This window comes from Microtus pennsylvanicus, chromosome 8, assembly GCF_037038515.1.
Source record: "Microtus pennsylvanicus isolate mMicPen1 chromosome 8, mMicPen1.hap1, whole genome shotgun sequence".
NCBI lineage: Eukaryota > Metazoa > Chordata > Mammalia > Rodentia > Cricetidae > Microtus > Microtus pennsylvanicus.
In genome coordinates, this window is record NC_134586.1 from 80,459,529 (window position 1) to 80,474,103 (window position 14,575).

At 38.0% G+C, this 14,575-nt stretch overlaps 1 protein-coding gene across 5 annotated transcripts in view; it reads right to left on the reverse strand.

Moving 5' to 3' along the window:
• The window catches only part of Grid2 (glutamate ionotropic receptor delta type subunit 2), a 1,369,063-nt gene that overhangs the window by 335,050 nt on the left and 1,019,438 nt on the right, over positions 1–14,575 (reverse strand). For all 5 annotated transcript variants that reach the window (XM_075983936.1, XM_075983939.1, XM_075983937.1 and 2 more), the window contains one exon: positions 9,160–9,357. In XM_075983936.1, coding sequence (XP_075840051.1) covers positions 9,160–9,357 — 198 coding nt within the window. The remainder of the gene's footprint in view (positions 1–9,159; positions 9,358–14,575) is intronic.

Consider the following 14,575-nt stretch of genomic DNA (forward strand, 5'->3'; position numbering starts at 1 on the left):
CTCCAAGAAAGAGATCATCATAAATCACTCTTTTGTTTAGCAGATGTGTTCTGTTTTCTGGTGGGTCATCTCAAAGCTACTTGCAGACAGAGTGTGCAAAAGCAATTTCTGCCTGAAGTGATTGCATTGCACACCTGCATTTCAATAAAATTTACACCAAGGGCAAGGAATGAGATTGAGTGGATTTTTGTTTTAATTACAGTGAAAACTTCAAAAACTACAATTTTCTTGGGTCCCTTCTATGTATGTAGCGTTCTGTACAGAGGAAGAAAATGTAATTCCTCATAAGTGAGAAGAGAAAGAGCTCCCAGAGGCTGTCTGTGAATTGAAGCAAGTGATTTAGGTCACTCCCCAGTCATCACACGCCACATCTGCTAAGGTAGAAAATATCTGAGCAGTCCACTTAAATGACACCACTGTCCATATGGAGCCTCTGCAGTCAGCATGGGTCACTGCCTACCTTGACACAGTGCAGACTTGGTCATTTTGTAATTGTATTTAAGGTGTGAAGTACACTAAAAGCCTACTATTATTGAATTCGTTGAAGTTGATTTTCTGTTTTCTTTGTCTAACAGTTCTGGATGTCCTGAGAGCTGCTCTGTAGCCCAGGCTGTCCTTGAACTCACAGGGATCACTTGCCTCTGCTTCCACAGTGATGGGATTAAAGGTGTGCATCCCCACTGCCTAGCTGAATGATCAAATCTTAAATCTCAACATTCCTGAGACTCAGAACCACAGACGACAGAAGTGTCATGATGGAAGGAAGAGTTAATCTCAACTGTCATTCAAGAAATGGCTCTGTACCAAACATTCATTCTGAAAATTGGCGTGCAAAACCTAACAAAATTTCCTCAGAAGGGGTCTGTACACTGACTGCTGTAAAGGGAAGAAATATTTCAAAGTTTCCCATGCAGGTGTTTATGTTTCTCTTCATACTTAAGATCCAAAGAAAGAAGCTATGAAGTTTCTACTACATGAGTGACATTCCTGAACAACAATGCTCTGTGCCAATTCCACAGGAGGCACATTTCTGCATGGTTGTAATTTCCACCGTCACGTCAGCTGTGACTTTCATGGAGCTTATACCCTAAGGAAAGATTGCCGAGCATACTAAACCTTGTATCTTCCAACTGCGTTTCCCGAATCACAGAAAACCTCACAGTCGGAATGTCTTTTAAAATGTATGTTGACTATCGTCACTCACAAGTGTATTCTTCTATGTGCTTGAAGTCATCTTATTCATTCAGTTCTCCCAGATCCCTGGCCTGAGACAGATGAAAGCTGAGCTAATGGATGGCATTTCAATAGCCAACAGCAGATGTCAGGATTTATACGTCCCCAGTTATAGGGTTTTCTCATCTGAGTTCTGGTCTTTATATCACCCTGGCTTTGACGGACGCAGTAGTCTGCTAATTTATAACCTTTCACCTACCAAATCTTTTCAATTCCATACATAGTTTCCCAGGGTTTTGCTTGTCCTTGCCTGTAAGCTGTCTTTCAAACCAGAGCCATCCCTAGACAGCATCACACTCTCTGGCAGGCACCCAGTTTGTGGTCTTTAGCTTCAAGTCTTATTACCACCACTTATCGATGCTTGCCATCTATTACATCATGTGCTTAATGATTCGAGTCCTTTATCTGATTAAACTGCTCCTTGAGGTTTGTAATGTGTGCCAATTAAATATCACCTGCAAATTCAGAAAGTTGTTCCTGCAACAATCCGCTAAGGGATTTGCTTCGATCTCATTTATTCTTTCAGAGATCTTGCCTCATCCTTTGTGTTCATTAGCATTAAAACCTTCTTATCAACAAATATTTAGGGAAATGTTTAGTCTTTTCCTTCCACACACAGAGTATGTGCTGTGCTATGATTATGTTTAAGCTCTATAGGTATCCAGGATAGATGTCAGACATTTAACATACAGATTGGCAAAATCCCTTACCACATATACTGTCTGAACTCCTTTCAGGTCTCCATCTAGTATACTCTGGGAAACTCAGTTAGCCCATTATTATCTGTTTAGCCTAATTTAAAAACTAATCCCTCAACTGTTCATCTCCTGTGACCCAGCAAGTCTTCCAGTAGAGAACTGGGACACCAACCCAACCTTTGATCTACAGTCTGTCCAGTTTGTGGTATAAGAGGTGACACAGATTGTGGGAGTGGCCAACCGATGACTGCTCCAGCCTTAGACCCATGCCATAAGAGTGTGCCTACCCCTAACACTGCCTAGAACACCAGGACCCAGAGGCTAGATGACCCAGAAATGTAGAGTAGACCCAGACACAATTAGAGGGGAAAATGTCAATGTAATGATGCTTAACAATATTCTGCTATACTCATATATAGGTGCTTAGTTCAATACTTATCAAAGAGGCTTCATTCAGCAACTAAAAGAAACAGATGGAGAGATGCACAGCCAAACATTAAGTGGAGCTTGGAGGTTACTATGGAAAAGATGGAGGAAGTCAGGGGGTTCAAGGACATCTCAAGTATTCCAACAGAACCCACAAACTAAGGGTCGTAGGGGCCCATAGAAACTAAACAGACAAACAGGGAACCTGCACCAGACGGACATAGGCTCTTTGCGTATATGTGACAGTTGTATAGCTTGGTCTTATTGTGGAACACCTAACAGTGGGAACAGAGCTGTCTGTGACTCCTTTACTGACTTTTGGGACCTTATTCCTCATACTTTTTCATCTTGCCAAGCCCTAATGCAAGGCAAGGTACTTAGTCTTACTACAACTTGATATGCCATGCTTTGTCAATAGCAATAGGTGGTCTGCTCTTTCCTGAGGAGTAGATGTGGATAGAAAGGCAGAAGGGGGGTGGGGAAGAGACAGAGACTGGGAGGAAAGAAGGGAAAGTAAACTGTGAAAGAAAGAATGAATAAAAAAGAAAGAATTAACATCTTAGTCACTGTTTGATTTAAGATATCTATGTGGAATTCTTCCCTTTAAAATATCTGGTCCTATTCCTTCTTCTAAAACATTTTGTTTGCAAATCTACATCACACTTCAGAAGGTCCATCAGCATCCATTGCTGGGCAGTCATGTGCAGGTGAGAAATGGGTACAGATTCTGTTTTGGTGACTAACAAAATATTGGGGACTAAAGATATTTTCAAGGATTCTGTGTGGTCTGGAAAAGACAAGGGAGAATGTAGAGATGTATGTGCTCACCTTCCACACAGAAACCTCTGGCTTCCTTCCAGATGCTAATTCTTCCTAAAACTCAGAAATTATGGGCATTCTGCCACCACCAACTGGACTTCCTCGGAAACTGTGATGAGAAGGAGGTTGTTTGTTGTGCCTCCCTGCAGATCAGCCTGGCTTTGAGGATTGTCAACCTCATCTATGCCAAGAGCCATTAGAGCCCTCTCTTCCTGTGCAGTTGCGGGGGAGAGGGACACATCAGCATGCTGTTGTTCTCTGAGCTATCCCTCACACACAAATTTCTTTTTTTTCTACTCTTTATCTAACCCAGTAGCAGAAATAATTCTGCTTTGCTCAGAGTGGAATAACTTGAAGGCTAGAATAATAACTCAGGTCATGATCTCCCTTTAACCCAACACTTCTGATTGTGTTTTCATAGGCTCCTTTTAGTCCTAGACATTATCTGTTTGTGTTCTAGATGTCCATCAACAACCCACTCCTAGACAGTCCCACTGGGGTGCTCCTCAGGCACAAGGGAGTCACAGTGTCTACAGACAAAGACTGTCTCTTGCATGTGCTTTCCCAGCGTCTTACTATTTTGAGTCCTTGTTTGCTGTTATGCTGCCACTGGCACATTTCCTCTACTTGCAAGCATGCTTCATTCCTTTTATTTCCTTTGAGTTTTCAAGTTCTAAGAATTGAACCTTAGCATTCTAACCAATTTTCCCCAAATCAGTCTTTCTGCTTAGTTGTTGCAGTCATTTTATTAAAGATATCCCATTATTTCTCGATATGTTATTTTTTAAAGTCTTATCTTCATTCCAGTGCTATCCCAGGCCTATCTAAGCTATCTTTTAGAGTTCTGAATTAGATCATACCTTTCTTATATGTAAAAGCTTTGTGTAACTTTTACCAGCCAAATATTGAAGTCTGAAATTTTGAATATGACAAATCTATTTTATAACTATCGTCGCTGTTGCCTTTTACACTCCTGATCATTTTGAAGACCTAGCGCAAATATTCCTGTTCCATGAAATCCTTTTCTCTTTCTAAGCAGGAGCTCCTCTCTGGTCTGCATGTTGCCATGGCACCCTATGCCTTTGTCACTCTGTGTTTTTGTTGTTTATTCATACTTTTTCTTTCTTCATGTAGTCTATGGAATACCTAAAATTAAGAATAATATCTGACATTTACTTTTATGATGGCAATCACCATGCCCAGAATATAACATGCATTCAGAAATGTGTGCAAATGAATGGGTAAATATAGGGCACTCTGATGTACTTGGCATAGAAAGTAGACACAGTCTCAGCCTTCTGCCTTCCAGAAGAAAGACTATGGAAATAAGATCTCTATATCTATATCTAAATATATTTCTGCATATATGCACACACACATATATATTTATATCTTGTAAACCATCATTTTCTTTCCTTTCTTAAAAGTCAAATGCTTGTACCCATCTTACATTTTATCATACTTTATATAGATATCATTCAGTTTCAGCTTGCCCAAACTGCTCTTAGTTTTCTTCCTAAATTATCAGCCCCAGCAACAGATTTTGTCTTGTGGGCATACCTATTCCACATCTTTTAAAATGACCCTTTAAAACTCTATAAATTCATACATATATATATTTATAATTTTCATTATCATTTAATCTTATGCAAAGGGGTGTTTTGCTTTCATGTATGTTTGCTTATCATGTATATGCCTGATGCCTCATGAGGGAAGAGGAAAGTCTTAGAAACTCCCCCACCCAGTTACAGAGGGTAGAGACACTTTATGTGTGTTCTGGAAATCAATCAATGTCCTCTGGAAGACCCACCTTTCCCGACCCCACATATATGTATTTACATTACTACATAAATCTTCTTCCTTCTATTTACTGGTGAGAAGGTTAAGTTAGCACTTGGATTCTGGAGCCAGACTTTTTGGATTTAAAACATGGACTCCCAGTGTGGTTATGTGACCACTTAAAGCTCTTTTATTTAGTTTTATTACCTGCAAGATTGAGGTAGCAATTATCCCTTCAGTTGTGAGCACTAAGTATTAATAAATACAAAGTGCAAAGGATCATGTAGCAAGAGTCAGTTCTATGCACATGCTAGTAATTACCATGTAGTCACTGCCAACTTGTAGTTTTGAATTTTGATGTGTGTTAATTGCCAGAACTGCCACATATATGACCTGAACTTGTCTTTAAGTCAAGTGATGTTTTATACAATGATACATACAACAGAAAGTTAACTCTGACTAAAGGTGTAATATGAATCACAGCTTATCTTTGTAAAAGCATTAAGCAATCTGTTCCATCTGCCTGCTGCACTGTTGCATTATTAAATGTCCTACTCCATTGCAATACATTTCCTTTTGGGTATATCCTGTCCATCAGGCTTTTTTTTCCCTTGGAAAGTGAAAGTTTATTCTGTTAATTTTCTTCTGCTGTGGTCTTAGAATTTTGTTGTGGATCTCACAGTCTCTTCGTACACCTGTAAAGCAGGGACACCGACAGTTCTCCTAAATATTTTGCAGCCTATTGTTTGTACCTTAATTAATATTCTCACTTTAACTTTTAATTTACTGCTGGTTTCTTTGTGTATGTGCAACTACTGATAGTTTCTTCATAATTTCAATAATTATCGTTGCACATAAAAAGGGCAGAATTAACTTTTCTTCTTAACCATCCCCCCTTCTTCTAGTTGGGCAATATTTTCCTTGGGCAGTACAGCATTTGCTCACTCCACATGTTTTACATGGAGTCACTCAGCCCTCGCTACCTTCGTGGCAGATACTGGCATGTTGTGCTCTTTGATACTGGGAACAGTGCCTCCACTTGGACACAATAGTTCATGGTCTGAGCCAGGGTGTACTTGGGCTGAGGTTCTGAATCAGAGTAATTGGCAAAAGAAAGCCAGGGTTTATACTGGGATAGATGAGAGTCTGAAACCTAAGCCTGGAGCTGCTGAAAGTCACCTTGCTTCCAAGAAAGGAGAGACTGTCTGAGAATTGGGACTACACCAAGAACGCAGAGCTACAGGACAGAAAGCAACTCCAAGGCCTGATGAAATATGCCTGGATCTTTTCTCTGGCAGCTTAGCTTTGTGAGCCATTAAATTATCTTTTCACTTCAATTGGATTGTCATTTGCAACCAAAGACACCTAATTAATTTAACTTAGAAAATAAAGAAAGGTTATATTTGAGATGGGAATGCCTTTTCAAGCAGTGGGAAGGAGCAAAGATGTGGAGGAAATTGGAGATAGAAGACAAATGGGGCAAAGAAAGGCAAAGGGGCAATTTAACTTCCATCTATATGCTGATGAGCCTCAAATGTGTGTCCATTCCAGATCCCTTGTCTGAACTCCAGACTCGTATATCAAATAACTTATTTCACTTTCTGTGTGGATGGATCCAAGGAGGCCTATCCACAGATCTAGAGTCAAATACTGGCTCAGACCCTAGACCTTCCTCTATTAGCTGTTTGACTTTGACCAAGCTTCTTAAACTCTCATTGCTTTGCCATTTTTATCCAGATCATAGAAAGTGTGGTTGTTTCAATTTTATGGCATAATTTAAGAAGATTTCAATTTTGACAGTTACTTGGGTTCTATTACTCATCTCTAAAATGTTAGTTTTTACTCAATATTCAAAAATACTTTTCTTAGTATATGTTCTTCCCTATCTTAGTCAGAGATAACCCCCTCAAGTCAATTTCAGGGAGGTGGAGATTAGATTTAGATTTATTCCAGTGAATAGGCTCAGTGCATAAAGGTATTTGGTACCAAGGTTGACAACCTGAGTTCAATCTCCAGGACCCATGCATAATAAGGAGTAAATTGAGTTCCAAAATTGTCCTTTGACCTTTTCATATGTGCCATTCTGTATCTCTCTATTTCTGTCTCTCTCTCTGTCTCTCCCTCTCTCTCTCTCTCTCTCTCTCTCTCTCTCACACACACACACACACACACACACACACATACACCCCAAGAAATCAGAAATAGACTATTTGGGGAAAGAAAGAGAAGCAGTGAGATTAGGTATGCATATATGTACATATGTATGTATGTATGTATGTGTGTGTGTATGTGCATATATGTGTGTATATGTATGCATGTATATAAATAAAGAAGCAAGTGATGAATGAGAAGAAGAAAAGTAATTGAATCTCTGTAGGTGCAACCTAAATAATGGCAGCAAGAGAAAAGTCAAGTGACTCCACAAAGATAAGGTAACAAAGGACGTCTTTTTCTACTGCTGTGGTTGGATAGATAAGATGAAAAGCACTCTCTTTGATCTTTCTTCTACCTCTCTATCTGACCTATTAGCAAAACTTGTCAGTCAACTTGCAAAATTTATGTTGAATCTATTACAGTTTTAAGCACAGCACCTGGGGAAGGTTTCACCAATCTATCAGCATCAGCTAATGAGACCAGCTTTACTTTCCTTCCTTATAACATTCCTGGATTTATTTTTCTGGTGATTGTGATTTAGAGAGGCTTTAAAGAGTCTCTGAAGCTAAAATTGTTAGTAAATTCATTACTGGTAACCATGGCTAGTATCTGTTTCAAAGCAAGGTTGTTTGGTTGCCAGTAGGATATCAGAATAAATAAAAGGATTTTGAGGTGGAAGACTTAAAAAAGAAAAGATTGATATTTTTCTGTTTATCTTAGTATTTTTAAGACATGATGAACTTTAATATCTGAACTCACTCCAGAAGGGTCTCCATTTAAGATTTGAAAAGTATGGAAAACAGCAGCTCCATCCTCAGTACCAATAACCTCCTAAGTCCCTTGAAAACTAGTTTATTCTTTCACTATCCCCAGGATTATTTTATTTTATTTTATTTTGAGATAGAGTCTCACTGGGTAACCACATATGATCTAGAACTCACCATGTCTAACAGGCTGGCCTTAAACTCACAGATATTCCTGCCTTTGCCTCCTGAGTTGTGGGATTAAAGGTCTATCCGACCTTGGCCTCCTACAGATGCACACGTAACACCTGTTCCCATAACTGTCACACACTGCATGACTTATTTTTGTCAAGAAATTCAAAGCAGTGTGATCTTCTTCAACCCCTCAACTTCTTTCCTCAGATTTCAAAGACACAACTCATCATCAGGGTTTAGTATGAAAGCAACACTTTCCCTCACCAAAACCATTTCTCAAACTAACTTCTCATGACTCCAAGGCATTTACTACACATTCACATCTTTTCTATGTTAAAATTTCTCTTTTTGTCCCCTCTTGGCTTATAATATTCAATTCTCTCTATAAGAATAAACAATATTTGCAAAATCTGTTACCCTTTCTTTATCTTTTTCTCTTTTTCCCACTACAGTTATATATGCATACATGCATATATGTGTGTGTCCTCCGAAGCATGTGTGTGTGTGTGTGTAAAGGTTCACTTCCTCATTTCCATGTTTTCCTACAAGCTTGTGCAGTCTACCTCTCTTTCCATGCTACTTCTGTAAAGAGTAGAAGGATACTGAAGGGTGATCAGCAGTTCCAAACGGGTACTGCAGCAGGTAAGGAAGACTGTTACATAACACAGTCATCAAAGATCCTCCTGAATTCACAAACCACTGGCAACTGAAATTCTAACAGAATGCTAACAACTAATATGGCAAAGGATAAAGACTGATACAGAAGAGACGGGCAGATGAAGCAAAATACACTTATAAACTCCCTTCAAATGACTGCCTTATCCCAAGAATTACCTATGTTAGAAAATTCTAAGAAAGTCAATAGATGCGACAGGGATACAGACAAAAGATAGAAAGAAGATTACAATTGTAGTTTTCTGTTATAGGAGATACTAAATTTAAATTTTATTTTGCCATCCAGTTTTCTATTCACAATGTTCATTAAGTAACACTGGGTGAGTCTTTTGCATTAAATACAACAATCAAATATTTTCCATCTTGTTTTTTTCATATGAAAACAGCTCTCGATGATTATAGCTGAAAGTTTGGGAATGAGATAAATGAATTCTTACCTTAAAAACAAGTTCTCCTACCAATCCATTCCACGTCCCATCTTCCTGTGGGCTTCCGTATTTGTGGTCGGGCGCAACATAAATTTCATAGTTAAAACCCAGGTAGTTAGATAGGGCATCCAAAACATCAATGGAGAAGCCCTGGTATTTCTTCGGTTTTCCCAAGACATTTTCAGAGACCATTACAAAAGGCTCCTCCTACATGGAAGAAAAATCTTGATGTCAATCAACATTGCTCGCTAAAAACAAGAGCTCATTCTTTAAAGAGTCTAGCTGACAAAGTCTAAACACAATTTCCTGCTTTGAAAAAATTAGCTTGGGAATAGGGTTTATACATTATTGATGCATTATGCTATTGAATTGTGTTTAATCACCCAGGTCCTTGTCACCTCTCATTTTATCATTGTCAGATCAAAACTGGGAGGAATGCAACTAAACTTTCCAATAGCGTTATTTCCTGTTCCTTGAGGTATGGGTACTACTTAAGATTCATCAGCAATGTAATTGATTTTGAGAAGCTATGGTTTTCTGTCTCCATTGGACGTTTTTTCTACTTATGTAAAAATAGATAAAAATGCTAACACATGTGCAAATCTGAAAATAGTAAATCTTCAAAAGATATAGTTTAAGTAAAACTTAGAATATCACACATACTGGAAGTTATTTGGCAAGTAGTTTTATTACTTTGATATAAACATATTTCACTACAAAAACAGCTCTGGTACTATGACTACTATTTTTTTTTTTAAAAATCATCTTTTTGATGAACGTATTTATCAAATTTGACAAACTGGCTTCATACCCTGTATTTTTTTTATCTTTTCACATGCTTTTTTTTTAAAGTTACTGAATTTGGTACAGTTCACTTATATTCCAAAATGACCCTGACTTAATCATCTTCCTGGTTCACCTCCAAAGTGTTGGGATTACAGGAATGAGCCACTACTCCCTGTCTTTGTGGTGATGGGGACTCAACCTAAAGCTTCAGGCCTGTTACACAAGTACCCTCTCCTATGTCTCAGTTTAATCCTGGTAAACCTAGCGTATAGGTTGCTTTTGCTTCAGAGCAGGTGTTAAGAGTGCATTTGTTTGAAAGCGTGCTGGCAGATGACAGAAAATTCAAATCCAAAATGGTTAATAATCTCAATGTATGGCTGTATGTTCTGAATCTGATAGTGAAGAAAGTAGAGACTGTACCTGAACTTTATTGTAACAGAATGGGAGTTTCTGAACAGGATTCTGAGAGCATAGACACTAAAACCAACAACTGACAAATGGAAACACAAGACTAAAAGGATTCTGTAGAACAAAGGACACCAACATATTAGTGGAAAGGCAGCCTAAGGATGGAAAAACATCTTTACAAGTTGTTTATCTGGAGGCTAATATAGAAAATATAGAACACATCAAAAGAGGTAGACAACTCAATGTTCAGACATGGCCTGTAACTAAGAAGAGAATTTGCAAGAAACTCAAATGCCCGAGGAAACATTTTAAAATATTGAACACAAACAAGTAACAACAGACTATTATGAGTGATAAAGAGAAAATGACAACATATTTCAGTTCTGGTAGGAGTGTAAACTGATGTAGTCACTATGGAAATCTGTATGGTATTCCTCTAAAAGTGAGAATAGCTGATATTCATCTGGAATCCTATCAGATAGCTTTTATAATGTTTAAAGGTATCGCTCTTACTGCTAGGATACTACTAGGAAAGAAAAGTAATCATCAGTCTCGTCCAGCCACGAACCCTTTGAGCTCCTACAAGGATCTGCCTGGCAAGATAGACCTCTATTGCCATAGTGTCATGAATGTTATAGGTGTTACCAACCTCTTTTCTTTTCCCTTTCTTTCTTTCTTTCTTTCTTTCTTTCTTTCTTTCTTTCTTTCTTTCTTCTCTCTTTCTTACAGTTAAAACATACTACATGAGATCAAATCCTTACCTGACACCTGACACTGTCAAGAGAACAAGAACTTGTAACTAAGTAAGTCATCGGCCCTAGGGTAGAAACTACTACTATTATTCCACTAAGCAGATATATGAATAAAAATATTCGGAATGACTTACTGTTGTACCTATAGATCACTACACTACTTAGCCATCATCATGGAAGCTTCTTCTTGCAGTAGATGACCACTAGTAGAGGTGCACACTGGCCAAGGAGTAGGGAATAAGAGACTTTACAGTGCCATAAATATTGTGCCTCTATTACATTCCTCCTCTCAAAGCTCATGAATCTTCATTGAAGGTGCTGGTCAGAAAAATAGTGAGAGCCATAAGTTGTGATGAGTTCAAGGAAACACTGTTTTCTAGATATAACAGGACAGATGCACACATGAACTAACAATGATTGTGGTAGCATATACAAGTCCTGAACAAGCTCAAGTTAGACAAGATCTGGAGAGGGAGGGGAGGTATGCAGGAAGTCCCATCCCTAGCTGAAAATACAGCCAGTGAGAGAGAAAAAGTAGTTTTCTATAATGATGTGACCCCTGGTATACCTGTAGCTTTCACAATCTAGTGCAAGCCCTATATTTAGGAGTAGTTGCCCAATATAAACTGCACTCAATGGGTTTTTTATGAAACAGAAAAAGAGAACATGAAGTTGGATAGGTTGGAAAATGGGGAAGATCTAGGAAAAGATTAGGGTTGGATAAAATATCGAAATTTAAATTTATGGGATAAAAAATTTGTAAAAATAAAAAAGTGAAATATGTATTATACTTCATAACACAGTTTTCAGTAATGTATTTTAAATATAAAATTAATAAATTGTAGACAATAATATCTCAGTACATGATTTTTTTTTTCTTTTTTTTCTTTTTTTTTTTTTTTTTTGGTTTTTCGGTTTTTTTTTTTTTTTTTTGGTTTTTTTGAGACAGGGTTTCTCTGTGGCTTTGGAGCCTGTCCTGGAGGTAGCTCGGTAGACCAGGCTGGTCTCGAACTCACAGAGATCCGCCTGCCTCTGCCTCCCGAGTGCTGGGATTAAAGGCGTGCGCCACCATCGCCCGGCTAGTACATGATTTTATGTGAAGTGCTAGCTATCCCATTTCAGCTTTGCTGACAGCTCTAAATCTGATAGTGAAGAAAGTAGAGACTGTACCTGAACTTTATTGTAACAGAATGAAAGTTTCTGAACAGGATTCTGATAGCATAGACACTAAAACCAACAACTGACAAATGGAAACACAAGACTAAAAGGATTCTGTAGAAGAAAGGACACCAAAATATTAGTGGAAAGGCAGCCTAAAGATGGAAAAACATCTTTACAAGTTGTTCATCTGGAGGCTAATATAGAAAATATAGAACATGGCAAAAGAGGTAGACAACTCAATGTTTCAGCATTCTACATTTCTATATAGTTTTGTTACTTCCCCCTTGTATTAAACATATATTCTGTTCTCACACAATATTATCTGAATACCATTTTCCCTCCCTCTACTCCTGTTAGTTTCTTGCAGCCTCCTTTCCTATATGGATCCACTCCCTTTCTGTTTCTCATTAGAAAAGAAAAGTTTTCTAAGGGATAACAACCAAATAGAACAAAAGAAATTATAGTAAGATAAAACAAAAAAAAACATCATATCATAGTTGGACCAGTAAATTTAAAAGAAAAGTAAACATCTTTAGCCATCAGAGAAATGCAAATCCAAACAACTCTGAGATTCCGTCTTACACCTGAAAAAATGGCCAAGATCAAAAACAATGGTGGCAGCTTATACTGGAGAGGATGTGGAGTAAAGGGACCACTCCTGCATTGCTTGTGGAAGTGCAAACTTGTACAGCCACTTTGACAATTTCTCAGAAAATTAGGAAACAATCTACCTCAAGACCCAGAAATGTCACTGTTGTGTATATACCTTAAAGAAACTCAACCATACCACAAGGACATGTGCTCAACTATGTTTATCTCAGCCTTTATTGTAATAGCCAGAAACTGGAAGCAACCAAGATGCCCCTCAAGTGAAGAATGGATAAAGAAAATGTGATACATTTATACAATGGAGTACTATACAAGGTCTCCTGAGTAAATTGGGACCATGGGGGTCATGGGAGAGGGTAGAAGGGGAAAAGAGACTAAGGGAGAGGAGTGGGGAAAATGTATAGCTCAACAATAACAATAAAAAATTTAAAGAGAGAAATAAAAGAGCCTCAAGAGAAGGCACAAGAATGAGAGACCCACTCGTTTACACATTCCGGATTCCCATAAAAGCACTAACAAAAGGTTATATAGTATATAAGCAAAGGAACATGATACAGACACGTGTAGGCCCTCTGCTGCTTCAGACTCTGTGATTTCATATAAGGTTGTTTTAGAACAGTGTTTTCAACCTTCACAATGCTATGGCTCTTTAGTAGAGTTTCTCATGCAGCGGTAATCCCCAACCATAAAATTATTTAGTTGCTATTTAATAACTAGAATTTGCTACTGTTATGAATTTTAATGTAAATATCTGCTATACAGGATATCAGATATGTGGCTCTTCTCCAAGGGGTTGCAACCCACAGGCTGAGAGCAACTGTTTTAGAAGTAATTGTTCTCCAGGTGTAGTCCACTGCTTCTGTCTCCCCACTGTGTTAGCTCCTTTTTTCTGGTGGTTCGCATGTATGCTTTCTCTCTGTGTGTAAAATATCTGAATGGGGAATCTCTGTATTTGCTCCTATATGCTCCTATATGCTATAGATACGCTATATAAGAAAGCTTCTTTGATGATGGCAGAATAAGTATAGTAGAATATTATTAAGATTTACTTTATTGTTTTTTTTAAGTAGTATTTGGTTTTTTTACCCTAGGTCTCTGAGATATCTATACTTGTCTTCACGGTCCCTCAATCAATTTCAGGTGTGTGTTCTATCTGATGGAGTGGGCTCTAAGTCAAATCACATTTTTGATCATCAGTTGGTTATGCCCTTGAGGTTTTGCTACCATTGCCCTAGCATATTTTGCAGGCAGGATTGATTGTAGAGCAAAGGTTTTGTGATTGGGTTGGTGCTTACTTTTCTCTTTGGTAGCCTTCAGAGTACTTTTCTGTGTCACAGACACTAGAATATGGAAGTTAAAGGCTGCTCTGTATAGGCAATAACTCAGTCTCTCTAAGTTCAATGATTTGTGTGTGTGATTATGTCTTTTGTCTCTAGCAATGGGGTATTGCTGAAATTTGTGGAGAGATACCTATTGTCCTGATAACAGCCTGGGTTGTTTGGGGATTTCCCAATATATTGGTATTTTCTTACTATAATAAATTTCTTATTAATAGTGATTTTAATTTTACTCTTGAAGTAAATATCTATTCAAATAGATCTATTTCACAAGTGTGTTTTCAAAATCTGTTGCTAGTAGTGGCAACTAGAATTGATTAAAAGTCCTGAATAGAAATGGCTGTACTAAGGATCCTTTTAAGGAGAGTTGAT